Raw genomic sequence first — 17,786 nt, 5'->3', positions numbered from 1 at the left:
CCAGGAAGGGCAGGAAACATCCTGTTGAGATGACACCAGGGGTTGAGCACATAAGAGGCAATAATGACTGCCTGAATTCTGAGGTTCTACCCATTGATGGTTTACAAATCGGAGCTGACGTACCCAGATCACAAAAGCCATATCTTAGTGCAGTGCATGGAATGCATGTTATGAATGTTCTACCTTAATAATGTGGCTCCTAGATCAAGTTATGAAGGGATGGAGAGTTAAAAATGGACAAGACAGGCAGCATCTCTTGGTCTGGGGATAGAGATGCGGAGGGAGAATTTATTTACTGAGCATCACATGGCACCTTTTGCCCACTTGTACTCTTCCTGGAGGTGATGGTGAGCCATTGGAGATGTTTCAGATGTTCTCGGTGCTCACCTAGAGCATTTAATGGGCTTATCTTGGTGGGGGAACCTTGCCACATCTGATCTCTTTTCCTTCTTCTGCAGGCAGCTCAGAAGGTCCACAAGTTGGCGAAGGTGGTGTGTAGCCGCCTTGGACGATACCGGATGCCCTTTGGTTGGGCGGTCAGGTGAGACTGCTTCTTGAGTTGATGCCAATGCCAACGTGTCTCCCTTCCCATGAGTGGAAGATGCCAGGAGCCAAACCGCTTGCCCAAATCGCTTCCAGGACCAACTGAAGGTGGCATTTGAAGGTTCTTCATGTTGACTTTGCTCTTCCAGGATATTGCTTCTTCTACTCATCCTGGTTGAAATCTCCATCCCTGGAAGTTTGCTGGCCTTTTGTAAGCCACAACCCACAGGGCTTCCTTTGCCATCCAAACACATCTCCAGAACCTAGCTAAGACGGGTGGAAGGTGGCTTATATAATGAAGAACACCAAGCCACCTTATACCAACCAACTCTTTGCATTCTGTTTCCTGGTGGTGCTTCAGCATCTGCTTCCTGGCCAAAACTCCTGGAGCTCCATAAATTCTAACGTTGGGTATTTGCCTGGTAGCCTATGAGGTTTCCTTGAGTAGGTGGGAATGTCGCTCAAATGTAAGTCCTTTTCTCTCTCCAGGTCTGTCTTCAAAGACTCCCAAGGCACCTTGGACCTGGATGGGAAGTTCTCGCCGCTCTATAAGCAAGAGAGCAGCAAACTCTCCACGGAGGACCTCCTGAAGTTCTTGGCCGAGTATAAGAAGTAAGGCTGGTGGGGCAGGGGGGTCCTTCTGCACAACGGGGCCCAAAGAAAAATTCTGGGCTGCAGAAAATGGATGAGCCGGATTTTTTCATCCCAGCATTGTTGAGCTGGGCTGCCTGGTTTGTCTTCTGAGTGGTCCTTTGTTTCCTGTGCAGACCAGAGAAGACAAAACTACAAGTGATACCTGGCCAACTGAATGTGACGCTGGAGTGTGTCCCATTGGAGCTCTCAAGTAAGGATAGAGGAGAAATGGGGAGGAACGTGGGACCGTTGCTTTCTGCTATTCATCAGCTTGAATTTCCCTCATCTAACCTTGTTTCTAAGCCACTGGTTGGTTGCCTGACTGGTTGGTTGACTGGTTGGTTGGTCGGCTGGCTGATTGATTGGTTGATTGGCTGGTTGGTTGATTGGTTGACTGGCTGACTGGCAGGTTGGTTGGCTGGCTGGCTGGTTGATTGGCTGGTTGACTGGCTAGCTGGTTGGTTGATTGGTTGACTGGCTGACTGGTTGATTGATTGGTTGACTGGCTGGCTGGTTGATTGATTGGTTGACTGGCTGGTTGATTGATTAGTTGACTGGCTGGCTGGTTGATTGATTGGTTGACTGGCTGGCTGGCTGGTTGATTGATTAGTTGACTGGCTGGCTGGCTGGTTGATTGGTTGACTGGTTGGCTGGCTGGTTGATTGATTAGTTGGCTGGCTGGTTGATTGATTGGTTGACTGGCTGGCTGGTTGATTGATTGATTGATTGGTTGACTGGCTGGCTGGCTGGCTGGCTGGTTGGTTGGTTGGTTGGTTACTCTGAGAGAAAGGGAGAGAGAGCTACCAAGTCTCCCGTCACTTTGCCATTAACCATAGTTACTAACAAAAACCATGGTTTGAAAATTCACTTTGCGTATTCTGGAGATGGACAGTTGTCAGTTCCCTTCAAGCTGTCAAACCAATATACAGCTAGTCTCCAAGTTATGATGACAACTGTGTCCAGAACTTCTAAGTGATGTGGCTATTAAGCAAGTCGTCTCAGATTTCACAACCTTGATGCCACAGTTGTTAATAAGAAAACCCAACTTCTCCCATCGGCTTTGCTTGTCCAAAGTGGGTGCACCGTCACCATGTGCTGCCTCTTCTCCTCTGCCAGACTGCGTCACGGCCGATTTCATCCCCATCAAGCCCTTTGAGGGACAGGAACGGCATGATGGTGTGGCTCTCGAGGTCGAAGAGTTTGTGCCCGAGGTGGCCAAGTACTGCTGCCCGTTCACCACCTACAGAAACCGTCTCTACGTCTACCCTTTGCATCTGAAGTACGATGGCCAGAAGACGTTCGCCAAGGTGAGTAAGGAGACCTCACTGGACGGACACCCAAAAGGGGCTGGGGAGGGCTTCCTCGTGGCAAAAATTGGGCCCTGACTGTTCTCTTGGACCCACCTGTGGGTCACTCTTCCAGGCAAGGAACATCGCCATCCGGGTGGAATTCAAGGACTCTGACGAAGGAGACACCAAAGCCTTGAAGGTAACTCCAGAGCGATGCCCAAGGAAGAGATGGCTTCACAAGAAGATGGTCCTGTTCTTCTGGCCTCTTGTCCCTCCTGGTGCTGAGGTGGCAAGTGGCCCCCTGGCTCCCTGTGTCGGGTTTCTGCTGCCATATGGGGCTCACTCCATCTCTGGAACCTCCCTGTCCTTTATGCTCCAACCTCTGGGCCAGATGAGTGATCTCCTTCCCCTTGGAAGGTCCTGTCTACCTGCCAGTTGGTCTCTAGTCCTGGCGATGGGGGGCTTCCCGAGTTTTGCAAGCGCTTGGCACAGAGGAGGCTTGGACCTTTGTCAAGAGGCCCAATTGGGTCTCCATTCAACCTGCCCAACTGCCTGGGTTCCTAAATTAATGATCATCTAGGGCAGGGGTCTCCAACCATGCCAACTTTAAGACTTGGCGACTTCAACTCCAAGAGTTCGTCAGCCAGCAAAACTCTGGGAATTGAAGTCCACAAATCTTAAAGTTGCCAAGGTTGGAGACCCCTGATTTAGAGCACCCCTACGAATTATCCTCTAGGGTTCAAATTCACAACTGCAGGATCCCTTTTCAGTCGGTCACCGGAACCAGAGATTTGGTCTTCTGAGTTTTCGGACTCGTGCTGGAGCCCATCCTCAGGGGAGTCCTCTCTACTGGACTGTTTCAAAGCTTCCCTGAAGATGGGCTCCAGCACGAGTCCAAAAGCTCAGAAGACTAAATGTCCAGTCTCACTGAGCCACCCAGATTGAAAGATTGTTGACTGGATGGGTAGGAGAGTGTTTTTAGATTATCAATTTTAATTAATTAAATTTAGGATGTATATGGTTTCCTTTTTTAAAAAAAAAGTTTTTATTAAGGTTTAAAACTTAAAAAGAATATAGACATACAAACAATAATAACAAAGAAAATAATAATAATAATAATAATAATAATAATTTATTAGATTTGTATGCTGCCCCTCCCCAAAGGAAAAAAGAGCAGAGAGAAAAAGAAAGAAAAATGAATGCATACACATAACAATATAAATACATTTACAAAAACAATATTCCATCAAACACCCTCCTTGTATTCTTTTGTTTTCTTGTTTTGGCAAATATAATTGGTAAACAAAGTCATTTCGGTTATTGAATTCTCCATATGTATTTATCTGTCATCATTCCTACCGCCTTATCTTGATCATTAGTAAAACAATTTATATAATTAAAATAACCAAATTCAGTGCATAATTTGAAAAAAAATGTTGTTTAAATATTCTTAAATTTCTGGATATATGTAACTCATACATTGTTATATTATATTTTTAGTTTTCCTATATGTTGTAAGCCGCCCCGAGTCTTCGGAGAGGGACGGGATATAAATCCGATTAATATACAAATGTCCATCAAGTGGTCCAGAATTCCCACTAGAGGGAGCTAGTTGACCTTGGTTGGACCTCTTCAACCTTGAGCTTCTACATCTGGCCAGCTTGGAATCGGGAGATCTTTTTGCCATCATCTGAATCCCGGCAGTGGGATCTGGTGTGATAAGATCTCCCCTTCTTGGGCCCCAATTCTGATAAGACTGAACTGAGCAGGGTTGCAAAGGAAGTTGGATAGCCATCTCTGAACTGCCCAAGCAGGGGGTTGGACTAGAAGACCTCCAAGGTCCCATAGGAAAGTGAACCCAAGAACAAGGGGGGCCAATCTGAGGTTAGTTGGGGAAAGATCAGAAGCAAGCTGAGAAAATATTTTACTGAAAGAGTCGTAGATGCTTGGAACAAACTTCCAGCGGATGTGGTTGTTAAATCCACAGGAACTGAATTTAAACCTGCCTGGGATAAACATAGATCCATCCTAAGATAAAACACAGGAAATAGTATAAGGGCAGACGAGATGGACCATGAGGTCTTTTTCTGCCGTCAATCTTCTATGTGTCTATGTTTTGAGTCTTCTTCTTCCTCTCAAGCCTCCCTGTGTTCTTGTTACGTCCTGCAGTGCTTCTATGGCAAACCTGGAGGGCCTCTCTTCACCTCGCATGCCTACGCTTGTGTCCTGCACCACAACCAGAGCCCCGAGTTTTACGACGAGGTGAGGGGGGAAAAAATAACCATGAGAGGAGAAGCAGATGGCTGATTCTCTTGAGCCTTCATGGAAATAAGGAGAAAATAGATTGTTTCCTGTTGATACAACTTAAGGATCTTCCTTCGATTTTTGATCCAAGTTTTTCAAACTTGGAAACTTTAACCAACAACAACTATGGCCAGATTGTATGAATGTTTTGTATATATGATGGGTTAGTTTATCATGTTTATTGGGGTTTTAATTAATGGTTTTATAACTTAGTTTTATATTTGACTTCTTTTTATTGTCCTGTATTTTATATTGGGGTAAGCTGCCCTGGGTCCTTTGCGATTGGGTGGCATGGAAGTGGAAGGAAGGAAGGAAGGAAGGAAGGAAGGAAGGAAGGAAGGAAGGAAGGAAGGAAGGAAGATGGGTGGACTTCGGCTCCCAGTATCCCCCCAGCCGGACAAGACAAAAAGCTGATCATCTTTGGTTTGGGGGTTTTTTTTAAATGAAATCACGGGAGAATTTAGCCTCCCTTCTCCTCCTGTTGTGTAGATCAAAATCCAACTTCCGATCCACCTCCATCACAAGCACCACTTGCTCTTCACTTTCTATCACATCAGCTGCGAAATTAACACAAAGGGGACGGCGAAAAAACAGGACATCGTGGAAACCACAGGTACCGAAAGCCTCTCCTTCCCCCAGGATTCTGGACTTCAACTCCCAACTGCCTGGATCCCCAAATGAATGACCATTTAGGGCAGGGGTCTCCAACCTTGGCAACTTTAAGACTTGTGGACTTCAATAGAGTCTTGTATTGGAAGTTCTGCGTTAGTGAAAACTTCAGAAGAGAAGGATTTGGGGGTCATGATTTCTGACAGTCTCCAAATGGGTGAGCAGTGCGGTCGGGCGGTAGGGAAAGCAAGTAGAATGCTTGGCTGCATAGCTAGAGGTATAACAAACAGGAAAAGGGAGATTGTGACCCCACTGTATAGTGCGCTGGTGAGACCCATTTGGAATAATACTGTGTTCAGTTCTGGAGACTTCACCTACAAAAAGATATGGATCAAATTGAAAGGGTCCAAAGATGGGCTACAAAAATGGTAGAAGGTCTTAAGCATCAAACTGATCAGGAAAGATATTAATGAACTCAATCTGTAGAGTTTGGAGGACAGAAGGGAAAGGGGGGACACGATCGAAACATTTAAAGATGTTCAAAGGTACAATAAGGTTCAGGAGGGAAGTGTTTTTAATAGGAAAGTGAACCCAAGAACAAGGGGACACAATCTGAAGTTAGTTGGGGGAAAGATTAGAAGCAACGTGAGAAAATATTATTTCACTGAAAGAGTAGTAGATGCTTGGAACAAACTTCGAGCAGACGTGGTTGGTAAATCCACAGTCACTGAATGTAAACATGCCTGGGATAAACACAGATCAATCCTGAGATAAAATACGGGAAATAGTATAAGGGCAGACTAGATGGGCCATGAGGTCTTTTTCTGCCCTCAGTCTTCTAATGTTTCTATATGAGCTGAAGGTGCCACCTAAACCTTCTGCAGCTGTGTCTTCTCGTGTCCCCACAGTTGGCTTTGCTTGGCTTCCTCTGCTGAAAGACGGGCTGATTATCACCTCGGAGCAGCAGCTCCCAGTCTCGGCCAACCTGCCAGCCGGCTACCTGAACGCTGGAGATACCGAGGCCCGAAAGGTGAGGTTGCTCTGAGATGGCTTTGACATAAGGAGGACGACCCCCATGTGGTTTGGGATGCTGCCTTTGTCACTTTTCCAAACAGGGTGCGGAGCCAATCCAGAGAGGTTGCACCCAACCAGGCAGGTATCTCAAAGTTACTTAGCCAAGTTTCCAGCCCCTGCTGCACTGGCACGTTATCGAGGAGGAGCATCATCATCATCATCATCATCATCATCATCATAATTTATTAGATTTGTATGCCACCCCTCTCCAAAGACTTGGGGTGGCTCACAACAACAATAAACGATGTAGTACAAATCCAATAATAAAAAGCTAACTATCATTTAAAAACAGTCAATACTACCCAATCATACCACACATAAATCTTACTAGTCAACAAGGGAATACAGTACATCAATTACCCCATGCCTGGCGACATAGGTAGGTAGGTCGGTCTTCAGAGTTTTGCAGAAGGCGAGGAGGATGGGAGCAGTTCGAATCTCCGGAGGGAGTTAATTCCAGAGAGCTGGGGCCGCCACAGAGAAGGCTCTTCCCCTGGGGCCCGCCAAACAACATTGTTTAGTCAACTGGACCCGGAGAAGGCCAACTCTGTGGGACCTAATCGGCCACTGGGATTTGTGCGGCAGAAAGCGGTCCCGTAGGTATTCTGGTCCGATGCCATGTAGGGCTTTATAGGTCATAACTGCCCCTCCTGTTGCAAACGCCCATGAAGGCTTTGCCTTTATCCCACTTCCTGGAAAATAGTGTTTATGTCAACAAGATGTGCTTTGCAAAACCCACAAAGAACTGGCCGGCTTTGTTTGTGTCATTCTAATTCTTTCTTGGCTGCAGAATTGGAGGAACTGGGGTTTTTCTTTCCTTGGAAATACTTTTCTCGTTATTTTCTCTCTAAATAAGAAATATTATTTTTTTAAATAAAAGAAATACTTTCCTCCCCACATAAGTTAAGAGATTTTCTCTCTCTTGCGCGGGCCCATTTCTGGAGTCAACCTAAATGGCTTCTGTCAACACCAGTTGGGTCAAACTGACTGGTCAGGCAGCCCAGACTAGTTTAGACAAACCCCCAACCTTCAAAAATGTCTCTTTCTTCTTTTGGCTCTCCAGCCAAATAGTGACATCAAGTGGGTGGATGGAGCTAAGGCCCTCTTCAAGCTGAAGCTGCACTTGGAGTCCACCATATATACACAGGTATGTTACATGTCCCCTCGCCTAAGGAGGTCCATCTGGTAAGACCAAGAAGAAGGAAAGGGGCCTCCTCCGTGGTGGCTCCTTCAATCTGGAACATCATCCCCAAAGGGGATGAGACTGGCTCCCACATTCACACTCTTTCCCGAGGCCCAGAAGTTCCCTGGTTCTGCCAAGGGGCCTGAAGACCCCAGCGTGGGATGGAGACCATCAAGTGGCTCATTTGACTGTTGTCACCGAGGGGGTCGAAGGTTATTGCTGCTCTATTGTTCTCACGCTGGAATTTCTATTGTTCTTGCACCTGGGGTCACCGAGAATAAGTTGGCGGCCATAGACGTTTTATTAGATAAAGAAACATGGGTGCAAGACCAGCCTTCAGAGGGGCCTTTTTGCAACCCCAGAGAAATAGGTCTTGAAAACAGGGCAGTTATGACTCTCCCCATCACCCCAATCTGGGGGGACATGATCAAAACATTTAAATATGTGAAAGGGTCCAATAAGGTTCAGGAGGGACATGTTTTTAATAAGTGAACCCAAGAACAAGGGGGCACAATCAGAGGTTAGTTGGGGGAAAGATCAGAAGCCAGGTGAGAAAATATTATTTGACTGAAAGAGTAGTAGAGGCTTGGAACAAACTTCCAGCAGACGTGGTTGGTAAAGCCACAGGAACTGAATTTAAACATGCCTGGGATAAACGTAGATCCATCCTAAGATAAAACACAGGAAATAGTATAAGGGCAGACTAGATGGACCAGGAGGTCTTCTTCTGCTGTCAGTCTTCTATGTTTCTGTGTTTCTCTCATTCCAGGATCGTCACTTGCATAAATTCTTCCAGTATTGCCAGACAATTCAAGGCGGTGCCAAAGGAACACCAGGAGAACTTGTGAAATATCTGAAGGTGAGCCGAGTCCGGACAAGGGTGTGTGTTTGATCTTTTGGGGAGAACGCAAACGTGGTCACTTTTACGGAAAGAAGGACCAAGGAAAGGCTCAAACACCACCAGATTCCCTTCTTTGCGCCCTCTTGAAGTCTAACCACGTATCTTGGTTTCAGTGTTTGCACGCCATGGAGATTCAGGTCACGATACAGTTTTTGCCGGTGATTCTTACGCAACTCTTCCGAGTCCTCACCCGCCACCCGGAAGAGGAGGAAGTGGCCACCAACAGTACTATGTGAGTTTGCGCCACAGATAAACCACCTATTTCAGGTTGACTTCCTCTCTGCCTTGGGAATATTTTCAGCACACTAGCAATGTATAAACTTTAATAATCTATATAAGCTTTAACCTGTAAAGAAGAAGTGAGCATTGTATGGGCAGTTCTGTGTTGGCAAAAACTTCAGAACACTGCGGTCAGGTGGTAGGGAAAGCAAGTAGAATACTTGGCTGCATAGCTAGAGGTATAACAAGCAGAAAGAGGGAGATTGTGATCCTGCTATATAGAGCGCTGGGGAGACCACATTTGGAATAATACTGTGTCCAGTTTTGGAGACCTCACCTACAAAAAGATATGGATCAAATTGAACGGGTTCAAAGACCGGCTACAAGAATGGTAGAAGGTCTTAAGCATAAAACGTATCAGGAAAGACTTCATGAACTCCATCTGTCTAGTCTGGAGGACAGAAGGGAAAGGGGGGACATGATCAAAACATTTAAATAGGTTAAAGGGTTAAATAAGGTTCAGGAGGGAAGTGTTTTTAATAGGAAAGTGAGCACAAGAACAAGGGGGCACAATCTGAGGTTAGTTGGGGGAAAGATCAGAAGCAACATGAGAAAATATGATTTGATTGAAACAGTAGATGCTTGGAATAAACTTCCAGCAGACATGGTGGGTAAATCCACAGGAGCTGAATTTAAACATGCCTGGGATAAACATAGATCCATCCTAAGATAAAATACAGGAAATAGTAGAAGGGCAGAGTAGATGGACCAGGAGGTCTTTTTCTGCTGTCAGTCTTCTATGTTTCTAACCAGGCATAACCAGGTCAGGTAGAGAAGCTAACACACCTGGTTAACTGGGTGGGAGGAAACAGGTGACCTTCCCAACCGAGCATCCTTCCACGTCCACCACCGAGCCAGTTGGGCCCCCCGATAGGAAAGCGAGGGGCTATCCTGGAAACGGGATTCCTCTTCGGCCTGGCAACGAGGCGTGTCCGTTCTCCCTCTTCCTGCAGGGTCCTTCTCTACATCGTGTCCAGGTGCCACGAGGAGAATCTTGACCACTATTTGCGGACCTTCATCAAGGTGAGTTGGAGAAAGGACTCCATTCTGGGTCATTGGCCAGCCTTTTTTTTTGCTTGGGAACCCAGAGGGGGATAAATTTGCCATCACAATCAATATTCCCTCTCCTTTGTTTTGGTGTGGGCGGAAAAGTATAGTGTCTGAGCGGCACATTAGGTGAGTCCTTCGGGACTGGGGGGTATAGAAGCCTAGATGGATGGATGGATGATAGATGGATGATAGATGGATAGATACTGAAGATAGATAGATAGATAGATAGATAGATAGATAGATAGACAGACAGACAGACAGACAGACAGACAGACAGACAGACAGACAGACAGACAGACATTTTTTTCACAGATGTCAGTGTCACCCAATTATTGCCTAATTATTTGGAGCTCTGTTGGTGATTCGCCGTCATAGGATCTGGGTCCAGAGGGTCCACCATCAATAGCACCAAATGTTTCCTCTCTCCCCCCAGTTCTGCTTTCAGCCTGAGAAGCCCAGTGGGCCCCAGGCTAAGATGACGCATGAAATCCTGGCGGGAGCCATCTCCACCATTCTCAAGCAGTCGGCCGATTTCTTGGCCATCAATAAGATGCTGAAGGTGAGACCCCCCCCAGCATGGGAAGCCCCCCCTCTCCTTGCAGAGTTTGAAGCCCACCGACGCAAAGGCTACACGCTGCTTATTGGGTATATGATTTTATGAACTATAGTTAAGTCGTAATGGAGATGACGGAGTTGTAAGTTCTCTAATCAAAGAATTTCAAGCCTGGGGGAGTCAGGTATTTTGTTGTGGGAAGAGGAGTGGAGGACTCTTCTTGTGAAATATTTCTGGACTCTCTCGATTGTGTTGATGTCACAGACGTCCCTCTCCTCTCCTCCTTTCTTCCAGTATTCATGGTTTTTCTTTGAAATTCTGGTGAAGTCCATGGCTCTCTATCTTCTGGACGAGAACAAGATTAAGGTAAGGGCGGAAGAACCTGGGGAGCTTTTCCCAACAAGCCACACGGGGTCTTGTGGGAACGCAAGGAGTTTGAGCCGGACTTCACGCCTCATCCTTTCAGCTCCCCAGGCCGCAGAGGTTCCCCGAGTCCTACGGCCATGCGCTGCACTCTTTGCTGCTCTCCATAATTCCACACGTCAACATTCGCTACAGCGAAATCCCGGAAGAGTCGAGAAATGTCAACTTCTCCTTGGCCAACTTCTTGAAGGTTGGTGTAGACACTTGCCTCTTTCTCTCCTCCCTTCCCCAATTTGGGGCTACGTGGGGCTACATTTCAAGAGTGTTCAGAAACTTCAGATGGTGCAGAATGTGGCCGCGAGAGCTATTGTGGGCTTCCCCAGATATGCCCATGTCTCATCAACACCCCACGGCTTGCATTGGCTGCCAATCAGTTTCCGGTCACAATTCAAAGTATTGGTTATGACCTATAAAGCCCTACATGGCATTGGAGCAGAATGTCTCCGAGACCGCCTTCTGTCGCACGAATCCCAGCGGCCAATCAGGTCCCACAGAGTTGGCCTTCTCCGGGTCCCATTGACTAAACAATGTCGGCTGGCAGGACCCAGGGGAAGAGCCTTCTCTGTGGTGCCCCCCACCTCCTCACCTTCCACAAGATGTTGAAGACCCATTTATGCCACCAGGCATGGGGGGGAGTAATCCCCCCCTCTTCTGACTAGTAGCATCTCAGTGTGGTGTGATTGTGTAGCATGGATAGCATTTTAGTAATATGGGTTTTAATTTCGTTTCAATACAGTGATCCCTCGATTATCGCGAGGGTTCCGTTCCAAGACTCCTCGCGATAATCGATTTTTCGCGATGTAGGGTTGCGGAAGTAAAAACACCATCTGCGCATGCGCGCCCTTTTTTTCATGGCCGCGCATGTGCAGATGGTGGAGTTTGCGTGGGCGGTGGGGAAGACCCAGGGAAGGTTCCTTCAGCCGCCCAGCACCTGATCTGCTCGGTAGCGCAGCAGCAGCGAGCAGACGAAGATCGGGGTTTCCCCGCCGCCCACGCAAAGGGGAAACCCCGATTCGGCTCCTCGCTGCGGCTGCGCTACCGAGCAGATCAGCTGCTGGGCGGCCGAACGCTGATGCCCCCGCCCGCCCACCGCCCGCCGCCCGCCAGCAAGAGGGGGAGAGATAGAGAAAGAGAGAGAAGGAAAGAAAGAGATGAGAGAGGGAGGAAGAGAGTGTGAGAGAGGAAGAAGCAAGATAGAGAAAGAGAGAGAGAAAGAAAGATGAGAAAGGAAGGAAGAGAGTGACATCATCGGGTGGGAAAAATCGCGATATAGCGTTTCGCGAAGAACGAGATCGCGAAAATCGAGGGATCACTGTATTAGATTTGTACTGTATTGTATTTTTTGCTGTTGTGAGCCGCCCCGAATCCTCAGAGGGGTGGCATGCAAATCTAATAAATTATTATTATTATTATTATTATTATTATTATTATTATTATTTTAATTTATGGGGGGGGAAGCAAAGAAGGCCAAGCATTTCACCCTGTTGGAACAACTTCGCCTTCTGGCATTGAGAACCACTTCTAGGATTGAAACTGTTGATGGGAGCCTCCAAATACCTAAGGGTTACCCCCATAAATAGCAATTATCAGGGTGTCCTGCAAACCTGGAAGGCAGGGAAATTAGGAAATTATCAGGGAAATTGGCGGTTTGGGAAATATCGGAGGGAAACCAAACTGTATTAAGATTTTTAAAAGTCAGGGAAAAATCATTTTTTTTAAAAAACGGATCGTGCTGCCTGGCCGAGTCAAGCAAAAATGAGCATAACTGTGGCACGAACTTGCTTCCTCAGCTACCGATATTTCTCCACGGCTCAGCCGTTTGGTATGACATCATCTATGACTGTGCCTTAACTAGACCGCGAGTTACAGGGAAATATCAGGGAATTTCGAAATGCTTTTCCCCCCTGGACACCCTGGTTTATACACACCAGAAAAGACACACTGAATGCAATGCAGGGGTTTCACCTTTTATCCTCTTCCGCAGAGATGTTTGACCTTCATGGACCGAGGGTTCATCTTCAACCTCATCAACGACTACATTTCTGGGTTCAGTCCCAAAGACCCGAAGGTAAAACATGAAGGTTCCTGGAGCCATTGTGGGTGGGTGTAAAAACAGACACGGTTCGGTTCTAAATCCCATTTTATTTCTCCTTCTCCACATCCAGCTCTTGGTGGAATACAAGTTTGAATTCCTGCAAACCGTCTGCAACCACGAGCACTACATTCCGCTGAATTTGCCGATGAATTTTGCCAAGCCGAAGTATCAGCGAACACAAGGTCTGTGCAGTGACTCCGTCATTCATCAGCTGTTCCTAACCATCGATTCTTTCTCTGTTTCTGGAGCCAAGGCTTGGGACAGGGAATCCATCACCCTTTTAAAACTTCCCAAGAAATTCAACCAAGCCCGCAAATAGAATTTGCAGGATTAAGTAATAGCAGACAATTTTTTATATAATTGGGAGTTTGGCTTCACTGAAAGCAGAAACCTGCACACTAGCCACCCATTCGAGCTCTTCTTTCATCTTTTCCCTTGGTCCCTCCTTGAAACAAAGCAAGGAGATAAAATAGTCCTTAAATAGTTCAGGTTGTGTTTGTGTACAGTCTCACACCCACACAGTGGAGCACGGTCACTGCCACGGGCCGAAGCACAAAGTTTTGGCTGTGAAGATAGAATGAGAGCAGTGAGCGAGAGGTTTACTCATGCGCCTCCTCTGGAGCCCATCAGTTGCCGTTATGTCTGCTCTCCTGATTTAATCCAGCCACTGTATTCATCTTCTCTGTTTCCTTCTCTCGCACATCAGCTGTTACAGACTAACGGAGTTAGAAGGGGCCTTACAGGGCTTCTCTCTTTCTCTCTTTTTTTAAGATGTTGGTTATTACCTTTATTTTTTTAAAAAATATCTTTATTAATTATTAACATTTAAAAAAAACAAATGCAAAACAACAAAAAGAATTCACAGTAAGGACATCAGCAGAAACTAAAAACAAAACATAACCTATGCGAATGTAAAACTAACTTAAACACTCAACGATTTATAAGTTTGCCAACCTACTTGTTGGCGTTGCTACTACAGGTTTCTAACTATTATTTTCTATATTATTTGTAAAAAATCTTGACAGTGTTAATTTCACACTTACATCTAGTATTGAAAAAAGGAATAACAAGATTGCTAAACAATAATACAGGGGGTGGACAAAAACATGGAAACAGCTCTTCTGTGGAATCCAGATTGGTGAAGCTCCCTTCAAACGGTTTTTGTGGAAACTGGGTCCTGTACGTGTCTATTGAGCTCTGCAGTGATTTTAGGAGCTGTGGTCTTGTGATCCGCTCTAATAATTTGCTCCAGAGTCCGACGGTCTCTCTCAGACCACTTCGACTTTCGACCAGACCTGTGCTTGGCTGAGGACGTTTTCCCTTCTCTTTCAAAAGCAGTCATGACTTTTGAGACATGACCTCTTGAAACGCCAAGCATTCGGGCACTTTCTTTGACACTAGCGCCTGCCATTCGAGCACCAACAATTTGGCCTCTTTGAAAGTCTGAGAGCTCTGCCATTTCTAGAAGGTTATAACCAATTTCCTTAAATTTCTATACAAAAAAAAGGTTGTTTAAAAAAACATATCAATAACAGAATTTATGGCTGGGGAATTCTGGGAGTTGAAGTCCAGATATCTTCAAGTTGCCAAGGTTGGGAAACCCTGACCTAGACAAATGGTGGTCCATCAATTTGATGCTTGCTAGATGGAAGGTAGAAATTTGGTAGATGTTTGTTTGTTTATCTTGTCATGTTTGTGTAGTGTAAAATTGGAGGTGGTGACCCTTTAAGAGCTGCATGCAATGCAATTTCATTTTTAATGTACAGTGATCCCTCATTTTTCCGGGGGATGCGTTCCAAGACCACCCATGAAAAACGAATTTCCGTGAAGTAGGGGAAAGATATTTTTTTATGTATTTAACGAGTGTTTGGACTTTTAAAACCAACCCTTTGCATTAAACAGTCATTCTATAATGTTTCTCAGCTGGAACTGCATGTGATATCCTACCAGTTTCTTTAGAAGAGCACAGGAGGACTGTAGAAGAATTTTATGAATTTTTAATGGATTTAAATTTTTTAATGGATTTAAGCCCCTTTTGAAAACCCGTGAAGTAGCGAATCCGCAAGAGATGAACCACGAAGTACAAGGGATGACTGTATATGCCAATTAGGGTACCTTCAAAGTGACAATAAAGTTATTCTTATTCTGAATCAACGCTGGAAGATGCTTTGAGTCAAATCCAAGGCTCTTAAAATAGGCCAGGATTTGGCCTCAGGAAATGTCCATCCAGTCGTTTCTTGTAAAACATCCCAAACTGTTAGTTATTAAATCTATTCAGCACTCGGGACTTTGATCTGAAACTGCTTCTGGGACCAGCAGAAGTTAACAGATGTTTCATCCCAAGAAGGCAAATAGACAAGTTGGAACAGCTGAGCAAAACATCTGCGGAGTTTCTAACAGTTCCCACATTGAGCCTGCAAGACCTCGGTCTGTTTATAATGGCTGCACTTTGGCTTTCCCTGGGCAGTAAATTATATTTGATTGTCTTGAACAGTTAGTATAAATAGTCCAGGGCTGCAGCTCCAGGGTTTCTGTTTTATACTGGTATCTATAGATTCCTGCCAACTTCCTGCCCCCTCCTCCAAGCCTTTGTTCTTTCTCAGTTCCCTTTGCATCCCCCCCCCAAAACCCCCATCTCCAATTTAGCAAGACCAAACAAATCAGCCAATGGCGTTGGCCAGTTCTTTTGCATCGTCTTTGGTGAAGAATTCAGAAAATAAAGCTGATAATAAAACTATTCACAAGCTGAATAAACAAGACCTTAGAGACAACCCTCCCTCCACAAAAGACCTTGGGAGACTCCTATCAAATGACCTAAGTGTCAAAGCCCATTGCAACAACATCGCCAAAAAGGCTTCAAGTGTTGTTAACCTAATCTTGCGTAGTTTCTACTCCAGTAATCTCACACTACTAACCGGAGCATACAAAACTTTTGCCAGACCAATCCTCGACTACAGCTCATCTGTCAGGAACCTGCACCACATTTCGGACATAAACACTCTAGAAAACATCCAGAGATACTTTACGAGAAGAGCCCTCCACTCCTCCCCTCGCAACCCAATTCCCTACGCAACTAGACTCACAATCCTAGGTCTAGAAAGCTTAGAACTACGTCGCCTTAAACACGGCGTAAGCATTGCCCATAAAATCATCTGCTACAACGTCCTTCCTGTCAACGACTATTTCAGCTTCAACCACAGCAACACAGGAGCACACAACAGATACAAACTTAAAGTAAACCACTCCAAACTCGACTGCAGGAAATATGACTAGTAACTGAGTAGTTGATGCATGGAACTCTCTACCAGACTCTGTAGTATCACCACCTAATCTCAAACTTTACCCTTTAGACTGTCCACTGTTGACCTCTCCCGATTCCTAAGAGGTCAGTAAGGGGTGTGCATAAGTGCACCAGGGTGCCTTCCGTCCCCTGTCCTAATGTTTCTTTTTTCTTTTTACTAGTATCCTGTATATAAATATTATTATACCTTTGTATACCACCAATACCACCACCCCTTCTGACTTGTAGCATTTGAGTGTGGTGTGGTTGTGTAGCCTTGATTGCTTTTAGTAGTAATGGGTTTTAACTTGTTCTTTTTAATTTTAGATTTGATTTGTATTATATTGTATTGTTATTGTTGTCTTCGGAGAGGGGCAGCATACAAATCTAATAGATTATTATTATTATTATTATTATTATTATTATTATTAATAATAATAATAATAATAATAATATGTACTTGACAAAGCAGACAAATAAAATAAATGATTAAAATGTCCCTGTGATACTATCAGAATATTGCTTGCCAACCTTCCCCCCTGACAGATGTCAACCTGGAGTACAGTCTAAGCGATGAGTATTGCCGCCACCATTTCTTGGTGGGGGTGCTCCTACGAGAGACGTCGGTGGCCCTGAAGGACAACGCTGACGTCCGATACTTGGCCATCAGCATCTTGAAAAGCCTCCTCATCAAGCACGCCTTCGATAACAGATACCAGCACAAGGTAGGGGGGGGGGGACTTGAGCCAAGGCTGGCTTGGATTCTAGGTTGCACTCAAGGGCGACTGGTTTGGATTTGTGTGTTGGAAAGTTCCCATCACACACGGAGCCAAAACTGAACAAACAGCCTGATGGTTTAGCTCAGCAGAACCCAATTAGCCTGGTTTGGTTCAGAATGACAGGATGGTTATGTAACATGAACCTCAGCCAATTGTCCAGCGGGTTAGAAGTCATAGGACAGTGATGGCGAACCTTTTTTTTCCCTTGGGGGCCAAAAGAGTGCCCACACCCATAATTCAAGGCCTGGAGAGGGGGAAACAGCTTTCCCCACCCCCGGAGGCCCTACATGGCATCGGACCAGAATATCTACGGGACCTCCTTCCGCCGCACAAATCCCACAGAGTTGGCCTTCTCCAGGTCCCGTCGACTAAACAATGTCGTCTGGCGGGACCTAGGGGAAGAGCCTTCTCTGTGGTGGCCCCCGGCCCTCTGGAATCAACACCCCCCCGGAGATTCGAACTGCCCCCACCCTCCTTGCCTTCTGCAAGACTTTGAAGACCCAGGAATGGGGGAATTCTGACTAGTAAGACTTGAGTAGGGTTATGTGTAGTATCGATCGTCTTTTAATGATAGTGGGTTTTAACTATAGTTTTAATCATTAGATTTGTACTGTATTGTTATTGTTGTTGTGAGCTGCCCTGAGTCTTCGGAGAGGAGGCACATACAAATCTAATATGTTGTTGTTGTTGTTGTTCTTCTTATTATTATTATTATTATTATTATTATTATTATTATCATTATTATTATTATGGTGGGCCCAGTAGGCTCGTGTTTCCCCCTCTCCAGGCTC

At 45.6% G+C, this 17,786-nt stretch overlaps 1 protein-coding gene across 1 annotated transcript in view; it reads left to right on the top strand.

The window, feature by feature from the left end:
- The window catches only part of DOCK11 (dedicator of cytokinesis 11), an 86,420-nt gene that overhangs the window by 26,516 nt on the left and 42,118 nt on the right, over nt 1-17,786 (top strand). Inside the window, exons 14-31 of the mRNA XM_070760033.1 lie at nt 459-541; nt 1,033-1,155; nt 1,311-1,387; nt 2,293-2,483; nt 2,599-2,664; nt 4,635-4,727; nt 5,259-5,382; nt 6,287-6,408; nt 7,516-7,599; nt 8,405-8,494; nt 8,650-8,768; nt 9,769-9,838; nt 10,299-10,424; nt 10,713-10,784; nt 10,885-11,031; nt 12,826-12,909; nt 13,007-13,118; nt 16,763-16,941. Coding sequence (XP_070616134.1) covers nt 459-541; nt 1,033-1,155; nt 1,311-1,387; nt 2,293-2,483; nt 2,599-2,664; nt 4,635-4,727; nt 5,259-5,382; nt 6,287-6,408; nt 7,516-7,599; nt 8,405-8,494; nt 8,650-8,768; nt 9,769-9,838; nt 10,299-10,424; nt 10,713-10,784; nt 10,885-11,031; nt 12,826-12,909; nt 13,007-13,118; nt 16,763-16,941 — 1,962 coding nt within the window. The remainder of the gene's footprint in view (nt 1-458; nt 542-1,032; nt 1,156-1,310; nt 1,388-2,292; nt 2,484-2,598; nt 2,665-4,634; nt 4,728-5,258; nt 5,383-6,286; nt 6,409-7,515; nt 7,600-8,404; nt 8,495-8,649; nt 8,769-9,768; nt 9,839-10,298; nt 10,425-10,712; nt 10,785-10,884; nt 11,032-12,825; nt 12,910-13,006; nt 13,119-16,762; nt 16,942-17,786) is intronic.

This window comes from Erythrolamprus reginae, chromosome 8 (assembly GCF_031021105.1).
Source record: "Erythrolamprus reginae isolate rEryReg1 chromosome 8, rEryReg1.hap1, whole genome shotgun sequence".
Classification (NCBI taxonomy): Eukaryota; Metazoa; Chordata; class Lepidosauria; order Squamata; family Dipsadidae; genus Erythrolamprus; species Erythrolamprus reginae.
Note: the sequence above shows the minus strand (reverse complement) of the source record. Positions and strands in the feature narration are given on the sequence as shown.